We start from the raw sequence: 13,063 nt of genomic DNA, 5'->3' as shown, positions 1-13,063 counted from the left end.
GCAAGGTATGGATATTTCACTGGTTGTGATTCTTTTATAAAACAAACGAGGCGCCTGTAAATAAATTATCACCGCAAAGAGTTAATGTTACAATAAATAAAAGGAAGGATTTTATTCAAAGGAAAAGCATAGTTTGTTATAAAATGTTTCCTTATATTTTAACGTTTCAAAACAAACTAAAAGATGTTACAGTACAATATATACGCAAATTCTAGGCATAATTTTTACAATAATTCATTATCCATTTGCTGCTTTCTTTCATTTTTAAATTCGACACTGTTAAGTATTAGTTTTCCTGAGAAACCAGATTTTTACCGAATGTTTCCGTTTGATGATAAATGCCAATTTCGTACAAATAGAGGTACAGTTAAAATGGAAATTTTCATTAAAAATCCGAAGCCAAAATCTTTACTGACATGTATAAATAAATTAACGGCTTCGTCAGTAGGCCTAATTTGTTTTATAAGTTGAGATCTCAAAGCATTTTCAAAAACATCATAAAAAAAAAGAATGGAAAACATGCGTATACATACTTAACATGATTTGTATATAGGAACCTATTTCATAGTTCTAAACTGACAATAATACACTTCTTACGAAGATACATAAATGCACTTGGAACAGTAATCGAAATAACGATGCAAAAACATTTACACTTGTCCACATTTTTATTAACTGCTATATAAGATTTTATCATTATTTTATCAATATTAAAATAATAACGATTGTTTCAATTTTGCAAATGGAACTTATTTTTATTACAGTAAGGCATATTAATACAACTTTTGTACTTTTGTTTATTCGATAAATAAACAACAAGGTTTCATTTTCAAAACATCAATATATTTCTAATTATTATTTGCGTGTGTGCAAAATATGGACAAGTAAATTTTGCATCGAACTTGTCTCGATTTACGAATAAAAATAAATCTTATAGATAGCTGCTTGTAGCTGAAATATGCTTAATAATTGCCGCAGTAATACAATGACATAAAATGGACGTTACTTTTTCTTTCTAAAGATATTTGTGAAAATGCAGGACCTCGTTCAGTATTTCTGATCGAGTTAATATCAATTTTGACCCTGAATCTCATATTTTTTTTCTTTTTCTTTTTTTACATAAAACATATGTTCGTTAATACTAGACGTGCACAATTATTTTGTTTTCTATACCTCCTATAATTGCTTACAATTCCTAAATAATTTGAAGTTGATGCTGAAACAAAATAGTGCAAGAGCTCGTCCTTATAGAATACTGAAACTTCATGCGATCATATATGATTATATAATATTATATGATCATATATTATAATCCCTGATTCTTCACAGGTAAGTAGATTCATCTTTCAGCATACAACTTCAAATTTAGGAGTAAGCGCAATACAAACTGAGCTGCTTCGTCTGTCAAGTATAATTAGACATTATTGATTATTATAAAAAAAACTAATCAGGCTTTTACGAAAATAATCAAATCAGTAAATAATGAATACATTGTTACATATACGATTGTTCATTACCAAATAACATATGCATTTTCATTTTTTTTTTTTTGTTTTTTGTTTCATATGTAATATATCGTTAATTTCTTCAATATCTATTACACTTTTACGTGGCGTTCTTTAGCTTTTGTTTACGATAAACTCCTATATATAATGAAGATGCAAAAAATAAAAGTAACAAATTTGAAAATGTGTATTCCTTAAACTAAAAGTATCCAAGGTTTCATTTTTCAGTAATATATGTTTAAGATATAATACAATTAGGAAAGACATTAATTATTACGTTTAATGTAGTACAACCATTTAGAAACCTTGTCGTATATAATCGTCAACATAAATTTATATATTTTTATCGATCTGTATGTCGTCATTTGCATTAAACAAAATAAGAAATTATTCTGTTGATGGTTCAAGATTATAAGGAATCTAGCGCGAGTTTTTCACGTCTCTAAACATGACAAGACAGGCACTTTATAGTGTCACAAAATGTTCCTATATCTGAACCTTGTTTTAAAATTTCGTCGATCATCCGTTCACTTCTTGTAAGACACGTTAAAGATAATTTATGTTTGACCTGTATTGAAGAACACACGTAACTAGACATTCGTCCATAGAAAGATGTTCTTACATCTATATTTTAGTAACAAGGTCAATATCCCAACGTGTCTTGTTAGCGATGCAAATGAGAAAAAGTACTTATATTTTATCTTACAATTATAAATGAATAATAGCATTAAATAAGGATCGCATGTATTAAATTTATGGTAAATTTCATTATATATGAAATTAATTTTCTATACTATATACACATCAACATAATGCAAAAACTGCAATGTCCAAATATATATATATAAAAAAAAAAGTCTATTAAAACTTCAATTTAATATAACATAATGAAGTTTGCTAATATCCAATGACAAGAACGTGATTCTTGAGAACGTTTAAAACAAGTTAGGCTATCGCTTATACATCTACGTCATACTGACAGACCAAAGATTGAAAACATATTGCTCTGTTCTCCATAACTTCGTTCAAAAAATATAAGTCTAACACGAAGACCAATTTTCTTCTTCTATGATTTCTTGTTAAACAATAATAATATATTAGAATAGGTCCTATGTACTTGTTCACATTTGTTTATGGTATTATCTAATAAGGTTCTTGCTATAAATAATGTATGTTTGTAGCTAACTCTGATCTTCAATTTTAGAGTCAGTAATACTAGTTTTTATATCTTTAGAAAATAACTGACAGTCGCTTGAAAATCCTCGATGATAGTTCAATATTAGTACAAGAGTTCATCAGGCAACAACCCACACATACAGTTTATCTTTTATTTTGAAGACTATTTCAATAAAATGTCGAACTCTTAGCAACTAATAAATACCCATCGAGGAATACAAGATTTCTGCCGTCAGATCGTTCACAGTTCTTCTGATTTAACTTTATTTCCTCGCAACATGCGAGAATCGAGCAATTTAAAAACTTTGAAACCATTTCTCGATACTTTTCAGTATCGGATAAGTTCTATCTATCTATGACCTATATATATATTTATTTATATATTTATATATTTATATATGTTTATTCATTATTTATTATATATTATTGAATTATTGTGCCGTTCCATTTTGGGAGGGTGATTCATTATTTTTCTTGCAAAATTATATTTTTATGATCACGTCGTATGATCATAAATACCACTCTTTTAATTACCTTTGGCAGCTTCCTTCGCTGCCATTATTAAAGGTGTTAAAGAAGCAAGTGGCCTTGCTAATTTCAGAAAAGGATGCTGTAATTTTTCATAAAAAAACAAATTTTAAAAATTCATTCAACTTACGAAAACTTCAATGCATCAACCAGTTATTAATTTTATAGTTATATAAATGTATCGTTAGAATTACCTTGAGTAATTCTGAAGCTGCTGATCGTTTCTCCACTTCAACCTCTAAACACTGATCCAAAAAATCTTGGAAAATTCCGGACAATTTATCCTTTTCTTTAATTTCAGGTTTTCCATTTGTTGCAATCAAATATAATGCTCTTAATGGATTTTCGTTTAAATATGGCGGTTCTCCTTCTATCATTTCAATAGCCATTATACCCAACGACCAGATATCAACCTACAAGATTTAAATGATTTTGCATATATTGCAAGATAGATATTAGTAATTACAATATAGATATTATTTTACTTACCTTTGGACCATATTGTTTTCTTGTAACTACTTCTGGCGCCATCCAATATGGTGTACCAACCATTGTAGTTCGCTTGCTTTGTTCTGGCGAAATTTGTGCACAAAATCCAAAATCTGTTAGTTTCACTCCACCATCTAGCCCGAGCAGGATATTATCAGATTTAATATCCCTGTGTATAACTTGATTACAATGAAGGAACTCCAAAGCTTGTAGGACCTCTCTACACACTGCTGCTATTTGACCCTCATCCATACAAGTCTCAGTTACAACATCTGTCAAACTACCACCAGGCAAATATTCCATAACTACCCACAATTCTTCTCCTACGAGGTAACTATCCAAATAATTTACAACATTTGGATGCTTATTCTCCCGCATAACCAATATTTCGTTTATTATTAACTCCTTCTTTGGTTGTTGTGAAAGATTCATCTGTTTTATTGCAACTTCCATACCTGTTGATGTTTCAATTGCTGTGTACACTGTTCCCGAAGCACTGGAAAGATATTAAAAAAAAAAAAAAACATATTAAAAAAAAAATTCCTCAAAAGAATATTTACACTTTGTATTACTGCAACTTACCCTTGTCCTATTTTTTCCATTTTCGTGTATTTCCTATTTGGATCACCCACACTTACAATTGTTCTTAATTTTTCTAATATTTCGTCATCTGACATTTTTTTCTTTCTAGCTTTGTCAGTTTGTGCTGGTCTCGTTTGATCTGTTGTCGTTGATGTAGGAGTCGCTTGATTTTTATTTCTATCCAATTGAGATTGGTGTGACTGCTGCGGCGTTCCATTTCGTTGAGGTGATCCTAACGTAGTAGTTAATGGAGGCGGTGGTTCTTCTTCTATTGGTTTTGTATACTGTTGCAAAAGATTTAGTATTTATATTCAAATATAAGGGAAAAAAAATTAATTTTTAACAATAATCATTATTACTTACAATTGATTTCGTACGTTCTGGTCTAGCAGAAATAGGTGGTGGCGGCGGTTCATCTTCTTGTTCAGAACTAGTCGCGCAAGCGTCTGTTGGGGTACTACTCGGACTACTACTACTCACTCTATAATTTGAATGCCATAAAACACATATAAAATAATATATAATAAATATAAAAATAGGTTGGGTGGAAAAGAAAGAAAGAAAAAGGAATAATAGGAAGAGATTCGGAAACATGTTTTCAAAATAGTAACTGATACAGGATATGATATTTACAAAACATAGAAGTTCACCTGCTGAGTGAATGTTGAGAATGAGAACTTCCAGAAGCTTGTGACATTGCTTGACCACGAATGTTTCCTACTCCAGTTCCGACACCTATGCCCATGCTTCTAGGACTACTTGCTCTCTCAATAGGTGCTAAACATAAAATTTTCTGTGTTTTATTTGTTAATAAATATATAATTGATATAATAATAATATGTAGATTAATATATGTGTAGATTAATATTTATGTAAATATTGTTAACTTACCAACTACCCCAACCATTTTTGTAGTTGTCATATATTTGGAACCTTTCGTTTCTTTACTGCTACTATCATACCAATTCAAAACATCTAATACAGCCTGTGGATTTTTCTTCTGTTCTTGTTTACTAATATTACTAGACATAAGCAACCTTGCCCATGCTTCTGGCATCCCCTAAGATCGAAAATTATGTTTCAATTATAGTCATTAATAATCTTATACATATTTTTAAAGAAGTAACTGATACAGGATATAACATTTACAAGAGTGTAATTCTCAAAGTTCTAAAAACTAAGAGAACATCGTGCAAATATAAAATATTTGAGACTCCAATTATTACATGGAAGAAATATTAAGATTTTAAGCACTCAAACCAATATTAAATTTCATTCTGCAAGAAAGCAATAATATTGAATGCAACGTTGACTAAAGCATCTATTGGTCTACCAAAGCAGCTATGCTTCTAATCTATAGTTAATTCTAAATTTCAAATAAAAAATAACAACTTAATCCTGTTAATTGCAACAAAAACAAACAGTTAAATTAAGTGTATGTATCATAAAAAGGAGTATAAATAAACTACTTTTTGTGGTCATTTAAAATTACTTACTTTCAATGGCAGCTTGAAAGAAATACGTGTCTAGTTAGTTTTTCATGTGAAAAAATAATAGGTATAAGAAGCATCAGACAAATTACCAAATTACTTTTCCACAATGTCCATACACATGTGAACAAGTGATGAAAATTTAATTCATTTTTAGGTACGAAAAATCCATCTGAGATATATATTTTAATATATTTAATGTTAATATTTAATAATACATTACTAGTTGCTCTTGTGATGAAATACATTTCACAAATGAATTATTTTGCTAAAAATGCATTCATTTTTATATAGTATTCGAAATTTTAATTTATTCAAATATAATAAAAATTTTTATCATGAAACAGATCAAATTTTTATTCAACTTGAATAAAAATACTATAATTTGTTTTATTTTTGTATATTTTTCTTTTCATTTATCACGCAACGTACTAATCAATAAGCCGATGAATTGCAAAGCGAATGCTGAATATTAATAAATATCAATTTAATAATGTTTCAACACTAAAAACAACAAACAACTGAAGATATTTTATATTTGAAAATTATCTTTTTTCTTTTTCAGGAAGGATTAAAACATAATTATATAACCAGTAATGTAATGAAATAAAGAAATACTTATTACTATGCAATGTTTATTTGGATACTCCGTACCATTGTATAGTAGCAAAGCAGAAAGCGAGTGCATTTTGAACAATAGTAATGAGTTACAAATATTAAATTAACTTACCGTAAATTCTCCAGTAACAGCATCAAATCCAACATGTACGGTATGTTCAAAGTTGGTGGGATAACTGATGTTGGGTTTGTCCTTATTTTCTTTTACCTTCATTTTGCTTTTCAATGTTTTTTTCTTACGTTCATCAGAATCAGGTTCTTTAGGTAGTGGACGCATATCCACCGGTAAATTAGGTGTTGATTCACCTCTGAAACATGTTCAATTTATCATTATCTAAATAATGGTATCAAATGGAATAAAATAATCTATAAATTTAGTTTTATATTGGCTACTTTAAATACATTTCATTACTTATAATATTAAGCTGTTACTTATAAAAAATGTAAAACTAAAACTATTTTTATTTTTCTACTTTTGTGTATCTACATAAAATATTATTATTGCCAATTATAAATTATTTACAATATTCATATAAAAATATATGCATATTCATAAGGTTTGTTAGCAAGGCTATGTATAAAGACTTAAAAGGATGGTCTTCCACATCAGAATGTCATCGTGTCTGAACTGTAGGATTTTATTTTTAGCAACCACTAGATTAGTGTCTGTTATTCTATTTTTGGGAGATGCAGACTTCTACTTATTGCAAAGAAAATAATAAGAATGCAAAGTGTAACAAACTCATCAATTTTTAGTGTCACACAGCAACATAATGCTACAAAAAGTACTCAATACTACATTTATCACTACATTTATCAAATACTGCAGAATCTAACATCAGGGTAAGTATACATCAAAATTTTCAATGTTAAACGATACATTCTTCTTTTGAGAAGTTTTTCATTCTTAAATTACAATACAACGTGGTGTATGAAGTTACCTATTCGACGTAAGTCGCACAGGAGGTGCAGGAGGTTTGTCCTCTTCATCTGACATGTTGTTTCTACTTTTGTTCCTTTGTTGCCAATCTACCTTACGTTGCTGCGTTTCCACAGTTACGTTCGAGGTTTCTGTTCAATGCTACCAGCTCCTGGGTCCTGAGAGCACCCAGTTGTTCTTGCGACTTCCAATGGATCAAGAGCTTGGATCACAGTGCACAGAGGGTTCGTTACGTCGACGAGAACACCAGCTCTGTCTGTTGAAAACATAAGACACGAGGATCCATTCACTCGCCCGTTACTCGAGAAGGAAACTTTGTCCTCTTGAATTCGACGAACGTTATCGAATCGACGACGTTTGGAACACCGGCTCCGTATCACGGGTACGGACGTACACGTACGTGCACGGACTCCTAGATGAGCCGGTGAGAGGACGTGAAACAAAACGACGGGCAAAAGAAAAAAAAACGATGCCCCTCCTCGTGGGTGACAGTTTCGAAAAGGTGTTTGCTCGAGGTGTTGCTCGATGTCCGCGGGGAACAGCAGCGTCCTCGAACGGGTCAATGTCGTGAATATGGGGTGTGCTCGAAGACGAGGGACAGACAGGCACCTCCAAAGCGTGATTCACGCACGGATGCAGACACCGCGCCGCATCCACGGATCTCACTAATTCTCTCTCTTTCTCTCTTTCTCTCTCTCCCTCACTCCCTCTATCACTCTCTCTTACTCTTTCTTCCGTTCTCCCTCTATCTGTCTGGATCTCCTTTCGTGTCGCGATCGCTCCTTCGTTCCCAGAGCGGTTTTCACTCCTCCCTGTTTTCACCGTCAGTCTCTTACGCTCGCGAAAGAAGGGAAAAAGAAAAATACGATTGTGTATATCGTGTGGCTCTATGTATATATATGGCGCCGCTTTATCCACACGTCCGTGATGTGCCGCGTTTCGGGCACGGCGGAGGCGGAACCACGCGGCGCTCCAAATCTTATCAATGGTACCTCATTTCGCGCGTACCGATCCGACGCCCGATGTCGGCCCAAGTCCCTCTTCCTGCTCCCGTGCACGGCGTTTTCGACGTTGATAAGAAAGTCTGTGAATCACCGCCGCCGCCGCGGTTCTCCTGCCACTGTACAGCGCCTCCACCGGAACACCGTTCACTCCCTCTCTCCTCGCATCTCGCTCTTTTCCTTTCCCTTTCCTTCCCTCTTTTCCACTTTTTCCATTTGCCTCGTTCTCTTTCCTTCCCACCATACACTTGCAAGGTTTGATCATTAGTACGTGAACATATATATATATATATATATTCGTCTCTTGCCTATACCTACTGTCGGTTAACACGAGTGAACGTGAATTGTGTGCCTGTGTGTGCGTGTGCACGCACGCGTCTTTATATATCTGTGCATAGTACGTGTGTGTACGATTTAAAAAGAAATTTAGAATAATATAGGTTGGAGCTAGGTGGTAAGACTGCGAGTGAATCAATTCCAGGTTAGCCAACATGAAAACGGATACTGTTGTAAACTTCATTACGGTTTCACTCCTCGCGAATTAAAGCTTTCGGTTGACTGTTACGTTTTGTCGAAGATAAGTTAAAAATTTGTATATTTAGGGAGAAGGAAAGATAGTGAGAAAGAGAGCGAGAGAGAAAGAGAGAAAATATGTGCTTGAATATTTTAAAAATTCCACATGCGTGTAAATTGTAATTGTTTAGTAATTTTAACTGTTTGCTAGTTTCATGCAGGTATCTATTGATATTTTTAATCATATTTACATATATAGCGAATTAAATGCATTTCGACGAATTAATTTTATAATTTACATGAAATTGTTCAATCTTCTTTCCTTCAACTTTGAAATTTTTATTGAAAAATTATGTTTTAATTATACTACATTTGTCAGAGTAATATATTTTTGGAATTTAGAAAGTGATTGTAATATGTTATATTTAAGCACAAGTTTGTACATGTTTCAAATTCTACAAAACATTTTTGTAAGAAAATGATATATCTATCATATATTTTTGTATGTCATTTTTGTAATATATCATGCCAGTTTGAAAATCCAAATTCTTTAAGAACTATTATTTATTTTTACGTTTATCCCTGCTCTTTGTGATACTTTGAGTATATAATAGTATATTCCAATCTTACATACTTTAATTGTTGAATATATTTATATTTATGCTATATGAAATATTCTTAGCATGAGTGTAAGTTTCCTACATGATTGAATTTGTGTTTTAATGTAAAGGGATTAGTATAAGAGAAACTAAATATAAGAAACATACTATGATTAATTGGTTAATATAAGAAAATTTCTATAAATTATTTTTTTTTATTGAAATTATATTAAGGAAAATGATAGCTTTAAAAGTGTTTAATATTAAGTTATCTATATTTATATTTATTGTAAGAAAATTCGAATGCAAGTTTAAAACTTTAAGTTTATCATTTATTTATAACATGTATGTTATATTGATTCAACACAATGTATGTAGTTGATTTTAATAAACTACATAATTTTATACACTTTACTATGTTATATCATTTTATAATTTTAGTAAATTATATGTACTATAGTAAAGTACATGTTATACATTCATTATTCAAAATGTTTGGAATAATATATTTTGGTATTTATTAGAAGAATATACATATTTGTAATTATGTGTAATTATGTACAAAAATAAAGATATTAATAATATTTGAATTTAATGTTAAGGAGTAGGATATATTTTACCACTTTACAACTAAATTTAGTCATATTAAAATGTATTAAAATTGTAAGTATATTTCTACATATTTCGTACAGGTACATATTTAAAAAATTTTGTACATAAATTTCGAATATATATACAAATATTTAAGGTAGAAAATAATATTTTTAAAAAATATTTAAAATACATTTTACGAAAATGAATCATTATTAATTTTCTATATACAAAATCTTATTTTATATATATGTACAAAAAAATTTTTAAATTCGGAAAAAGAAATAAAATTTAATAAAATTTGTGAAATGTTATATAATTAGAAATATTACTTATTGTTAGTAATATTGAAAATATTTACACTGGCGATAAGCGCTTTACGGTTCATTAATAGTTGGTACAATTGACACATCTCTATAGTATCTTATCTTTCAATGATACTTGAATGATGACAACATATGTGAAGTTAGCTGCCAGACCGTGTTAATTACATAGCACAAAAAAAAAAATAATAGGGAATAATCGTAATTTTCATACCATAAGATTGTTTACTATCAAGGAAATCATTACTTTGAACAGCTCGTGTCCTCTATGTTGTGCAATATCTGTAAATTAATTTGTAAACTGACACGAGAAATAGTGTGTTTTTATTACAAGTCGTAAAGTTACACTATGTGATTCATCCAACAGTGTAAAATAACCTCGATATGAAATTTGACATTTGACCATATATTTAACGTACGTGGGCGATATATTTATATTACAAATGTAGCAGAAGTTGTTTAATTGTATGATTATATTATACTGTTCAATAATTTGTTACAGGGAACAACAATTAACCAACTGTTTCTTACAAAAAAAAAAAAAAAGGGAGGAAAATAATCTAAATCAGTTTTAATTAATTCTTAGATTTAACATTATCAATTCAAGATGAAGAAAAAGGTATTTAAATTTTGTATTCATGTCTACATTAATTTACATAGTTTGCTAATGAATGTTTGTATAATTTTCATACATGATAAATGTTTCCTGTTTTTTAGGTTCTTCTAATGGGTAAAAGTGGTTCAGGAAAGACCAGCATGCGCAGCATCATTTTTGCTAATTATATTGCCCGTGATACACGTCGTCTGGGAGCAACAAGTGTGTAATATTTGGTTTATATCATTTCATTAAATATTACTTTTTGCATTACTTATTAATTTATTAATATGTTTAATAGTTGATGTGGAACACAGTCATGTCCGATTTCTTGGCAATTTGGTATTAAATCTGTGGGATTGCGGTGGTCAAGAAGCATTTATGGAAAATTACTTTGCATCACAACGTGACAACATATTTAGGAATGTAGAGGTTCTGATCTATGTTTTTGATGTAGAATCCAGAGAATTAGATAAAGATATGCATTATTATCAAAGTTGTTTAGAGGCAATACTGCAAAATAGTCCGGAAGCAAAAATATTCTGCTTAGTACATAAGATGGATCTAGTACAAGAGGATCAGCGAGATTTGATATTTAGGGAAAGAGAAGAAGATCTGAAAAGACTTAGCTTGCCACTTGAGTGTACTTGTTTTAGAACTAGTATATGGGATGAAACATTATATAGGTATATTTTTATAACTACACAGATTTATATTCTATAATTGCATACAAACCATTATACTTAGGGCGTGGTCTTCAATTGTTTATATGTTAATTCCAAATGTGAAAGAACTTGAACAAAGTTTGAAACAGTTTACCAATATCATTGATGCTGATGAAGTACTCTTATTTGAAAGAGCAACGTTTTTAGTGATTAGTTATTGTCAAAGACAACATCACAGAGATATACATCGATTTGAGAAAGTTTCTAATATAATTAAACAGTTCAAATTAAGCTGCAGGTAAACTATGAAAAGTAGATAAATATTATAAAGTTTGAATGTATATCTTTTATAAATTATATATTTTCAGCAAATTGGCAGCACAATTTCAGAGTATGGAAGTTAGAAATACGAATTTTGCAGCTTTTATCGATGTATTTACATCAAATACATATGTAATGGTTATCATGTCGGATCCTGCTATCCGTAAGTATTTGGAATCTTAATTCTTTTTTTTTTAATAAATACTGAAATATCTATTTAAATTGTTCCAGCATCAGCAGCAACATTGATCAACATTCGTAATGCGCGAAAACATTTTGAAAAACTAGAGCGTGCTAGTCAAAGTTCAGCGTTAAGTAGATAGAAATCAGCTCGACCCAGGCGCGTCGTCACCCGGGTCCAGGCTGTTAATCACTATTAAATCTAAGAGTCACTTTAAAACAGAATCATCATAATGAAGGTGCATAAAAACTTTCCTTTTTTATTAATTAAAATAAATCAATAATTTTGCCAATGAATAAATAATTTTAACATATATAATGTGTAATAAAATCATTATTAATAGTAGTGTAATTTTCAAAGAACCAGTTTGTTTATCAGCAAAAAGTTTAAATTAATCGTAATTTGTTTTATACAAAATTTGAAAGAATACTAAATTTGCTGAGCATGTATGTGTTAATAAATGAATATAATAAATAAATACCTGTTAGTACGAAATTGTGCGCTATTAATATCATATTAAGCGAACATATTTTGTTGTTCGCTTACAGTAAAAACTCTCTTGGCTCTTAGATAATACATGGTTTTCTGGGTTAAGATTTTCCCTGGCTCCATGATATTGTGTATTTTATTTCTGTATAGCAATCATTCTCTCTCTGGCCTGTTATAAAGATATATATTTTTTTAAATTACATTTACTTAATATAATAATGTACATATACTTATTATACTAATCATGCTGCTGCAACAATGAAACTAACTGTAATTGTATCTTTCAATTTAGATAACGATAGTGTTAAATTGTACGTTATATTTTGTATAAAATTTTGATTGGTACCTTTTCACATACACATGCGAAAGAAGACAACAGATACTGAACTTGTATAAGTTTACTTACAGCTGTATTTACGAAGAAATAAAAAAAACATGGAATGCTGTAAAGGCTCGT

General features: G+C 30.4%; 2 protein-coding genes across 4 annotated transcripts; one reads left to right on the top strand and one right to left on the bottom strand.

Moving 5' to 3' along the window:
* Positions 1–1,518: 1,518 nt before the first annotated feature.
* Positions 1,519–8,628, bottom strand: LOC122537571 (serine/threonine-protein kinase Pak). 2 transcript variants are annotated; one of them, XM_043670829.1, is made up of 10 exons: positions 7,330–8,628; positions 6,501–6,696; positions 5,777–5,788; positions 5,172–5,340; positions 4,931–5,057; positions 4,644–4,761; positions 4,281–4,564; positions 3,699–4,194; positions 3,404–3,622; positions 1,519–3,291 (listed from the first exon to the last, which is right to left on the bottom strand). In XM_043670829.1, the coding sequence occupies exons 1-10, from the start codon at positions 7,383–7,385 to the stop codon at positions 3,208–3,210; spliced, it is 1,761 nt and encodes a 586-aa protein (XP_043526764.1). In that variant the 5' UTR covers positions 7,386–8,628; the 3' UTR covers positions 1,519–3,207. The 2 variants fall into 2 exon arrangements, with proteins under 2 accessions (XP_043526764.1, XP_043526765.1); XM_043670830.1 differs by lacking the exon at positions 5,777–5,788.
* A 351-nt stretch (positions 8,629–8,979) lies between these two features.
* On the top strand, positions 8,980–13,056 carry LOC122537573 (ras-related GTP-binding protein A). Of its 2 annotated transcripts, none has more exons than XM_043670833.1 (7): positions 8,980–9,063; positions 10,858–10,974; positions 11,073–11,172; positions 11,252–11,636; positions 11,698–11,913; positions 11,984–12,099; positions 12,168–13,056. In XM_043670833.1, exons 2-7 carry the CDS (start codon positions 10,963–10,965, stop codon positions 12,257–12,259), a joined length of 921 nt encoding a protein of 306 aa, XP_043526768.1. In that variant the 5' UTR covers positions 8,980–9,063; positions 10,858–10,962; the 3' UTR covers positions 12,260–13,056. The 2 variants fall into 2 exon arrangements, with proteins under 2 accessions (XP_043526768.1, XP_043526767.1); XM_043670832.1 differs by lacking the exon at positions 8,980–9,063 and adding an exon at positions 10,486–10,770.
* The last annotated feature ends 7 nt before the right edge of the window (positions 13,057–13,063 follow it).

Source organism: Frieseomelitta varia, unplaced genomic scaffold (genome assembly GCF_011392965.1).
Source record: "Frieseomelitta varia isolate USP_RPSP 00005682 unplaced genomic scaffold, Fvar_1.2 scaffold_916, whole genome shotgun sequence".
NCBI classification, from domain to species: Eukaryota; Metazoa; Arthropoda; class Insecta; order Hymenoptera; family Apidae; genus Frieseomelitta; species Frieseomelitta varia.
Note: the sequence above shows the minus strand (reverse complement) of the source record. Positions and strands in the feature narration are given on the sequence as shown.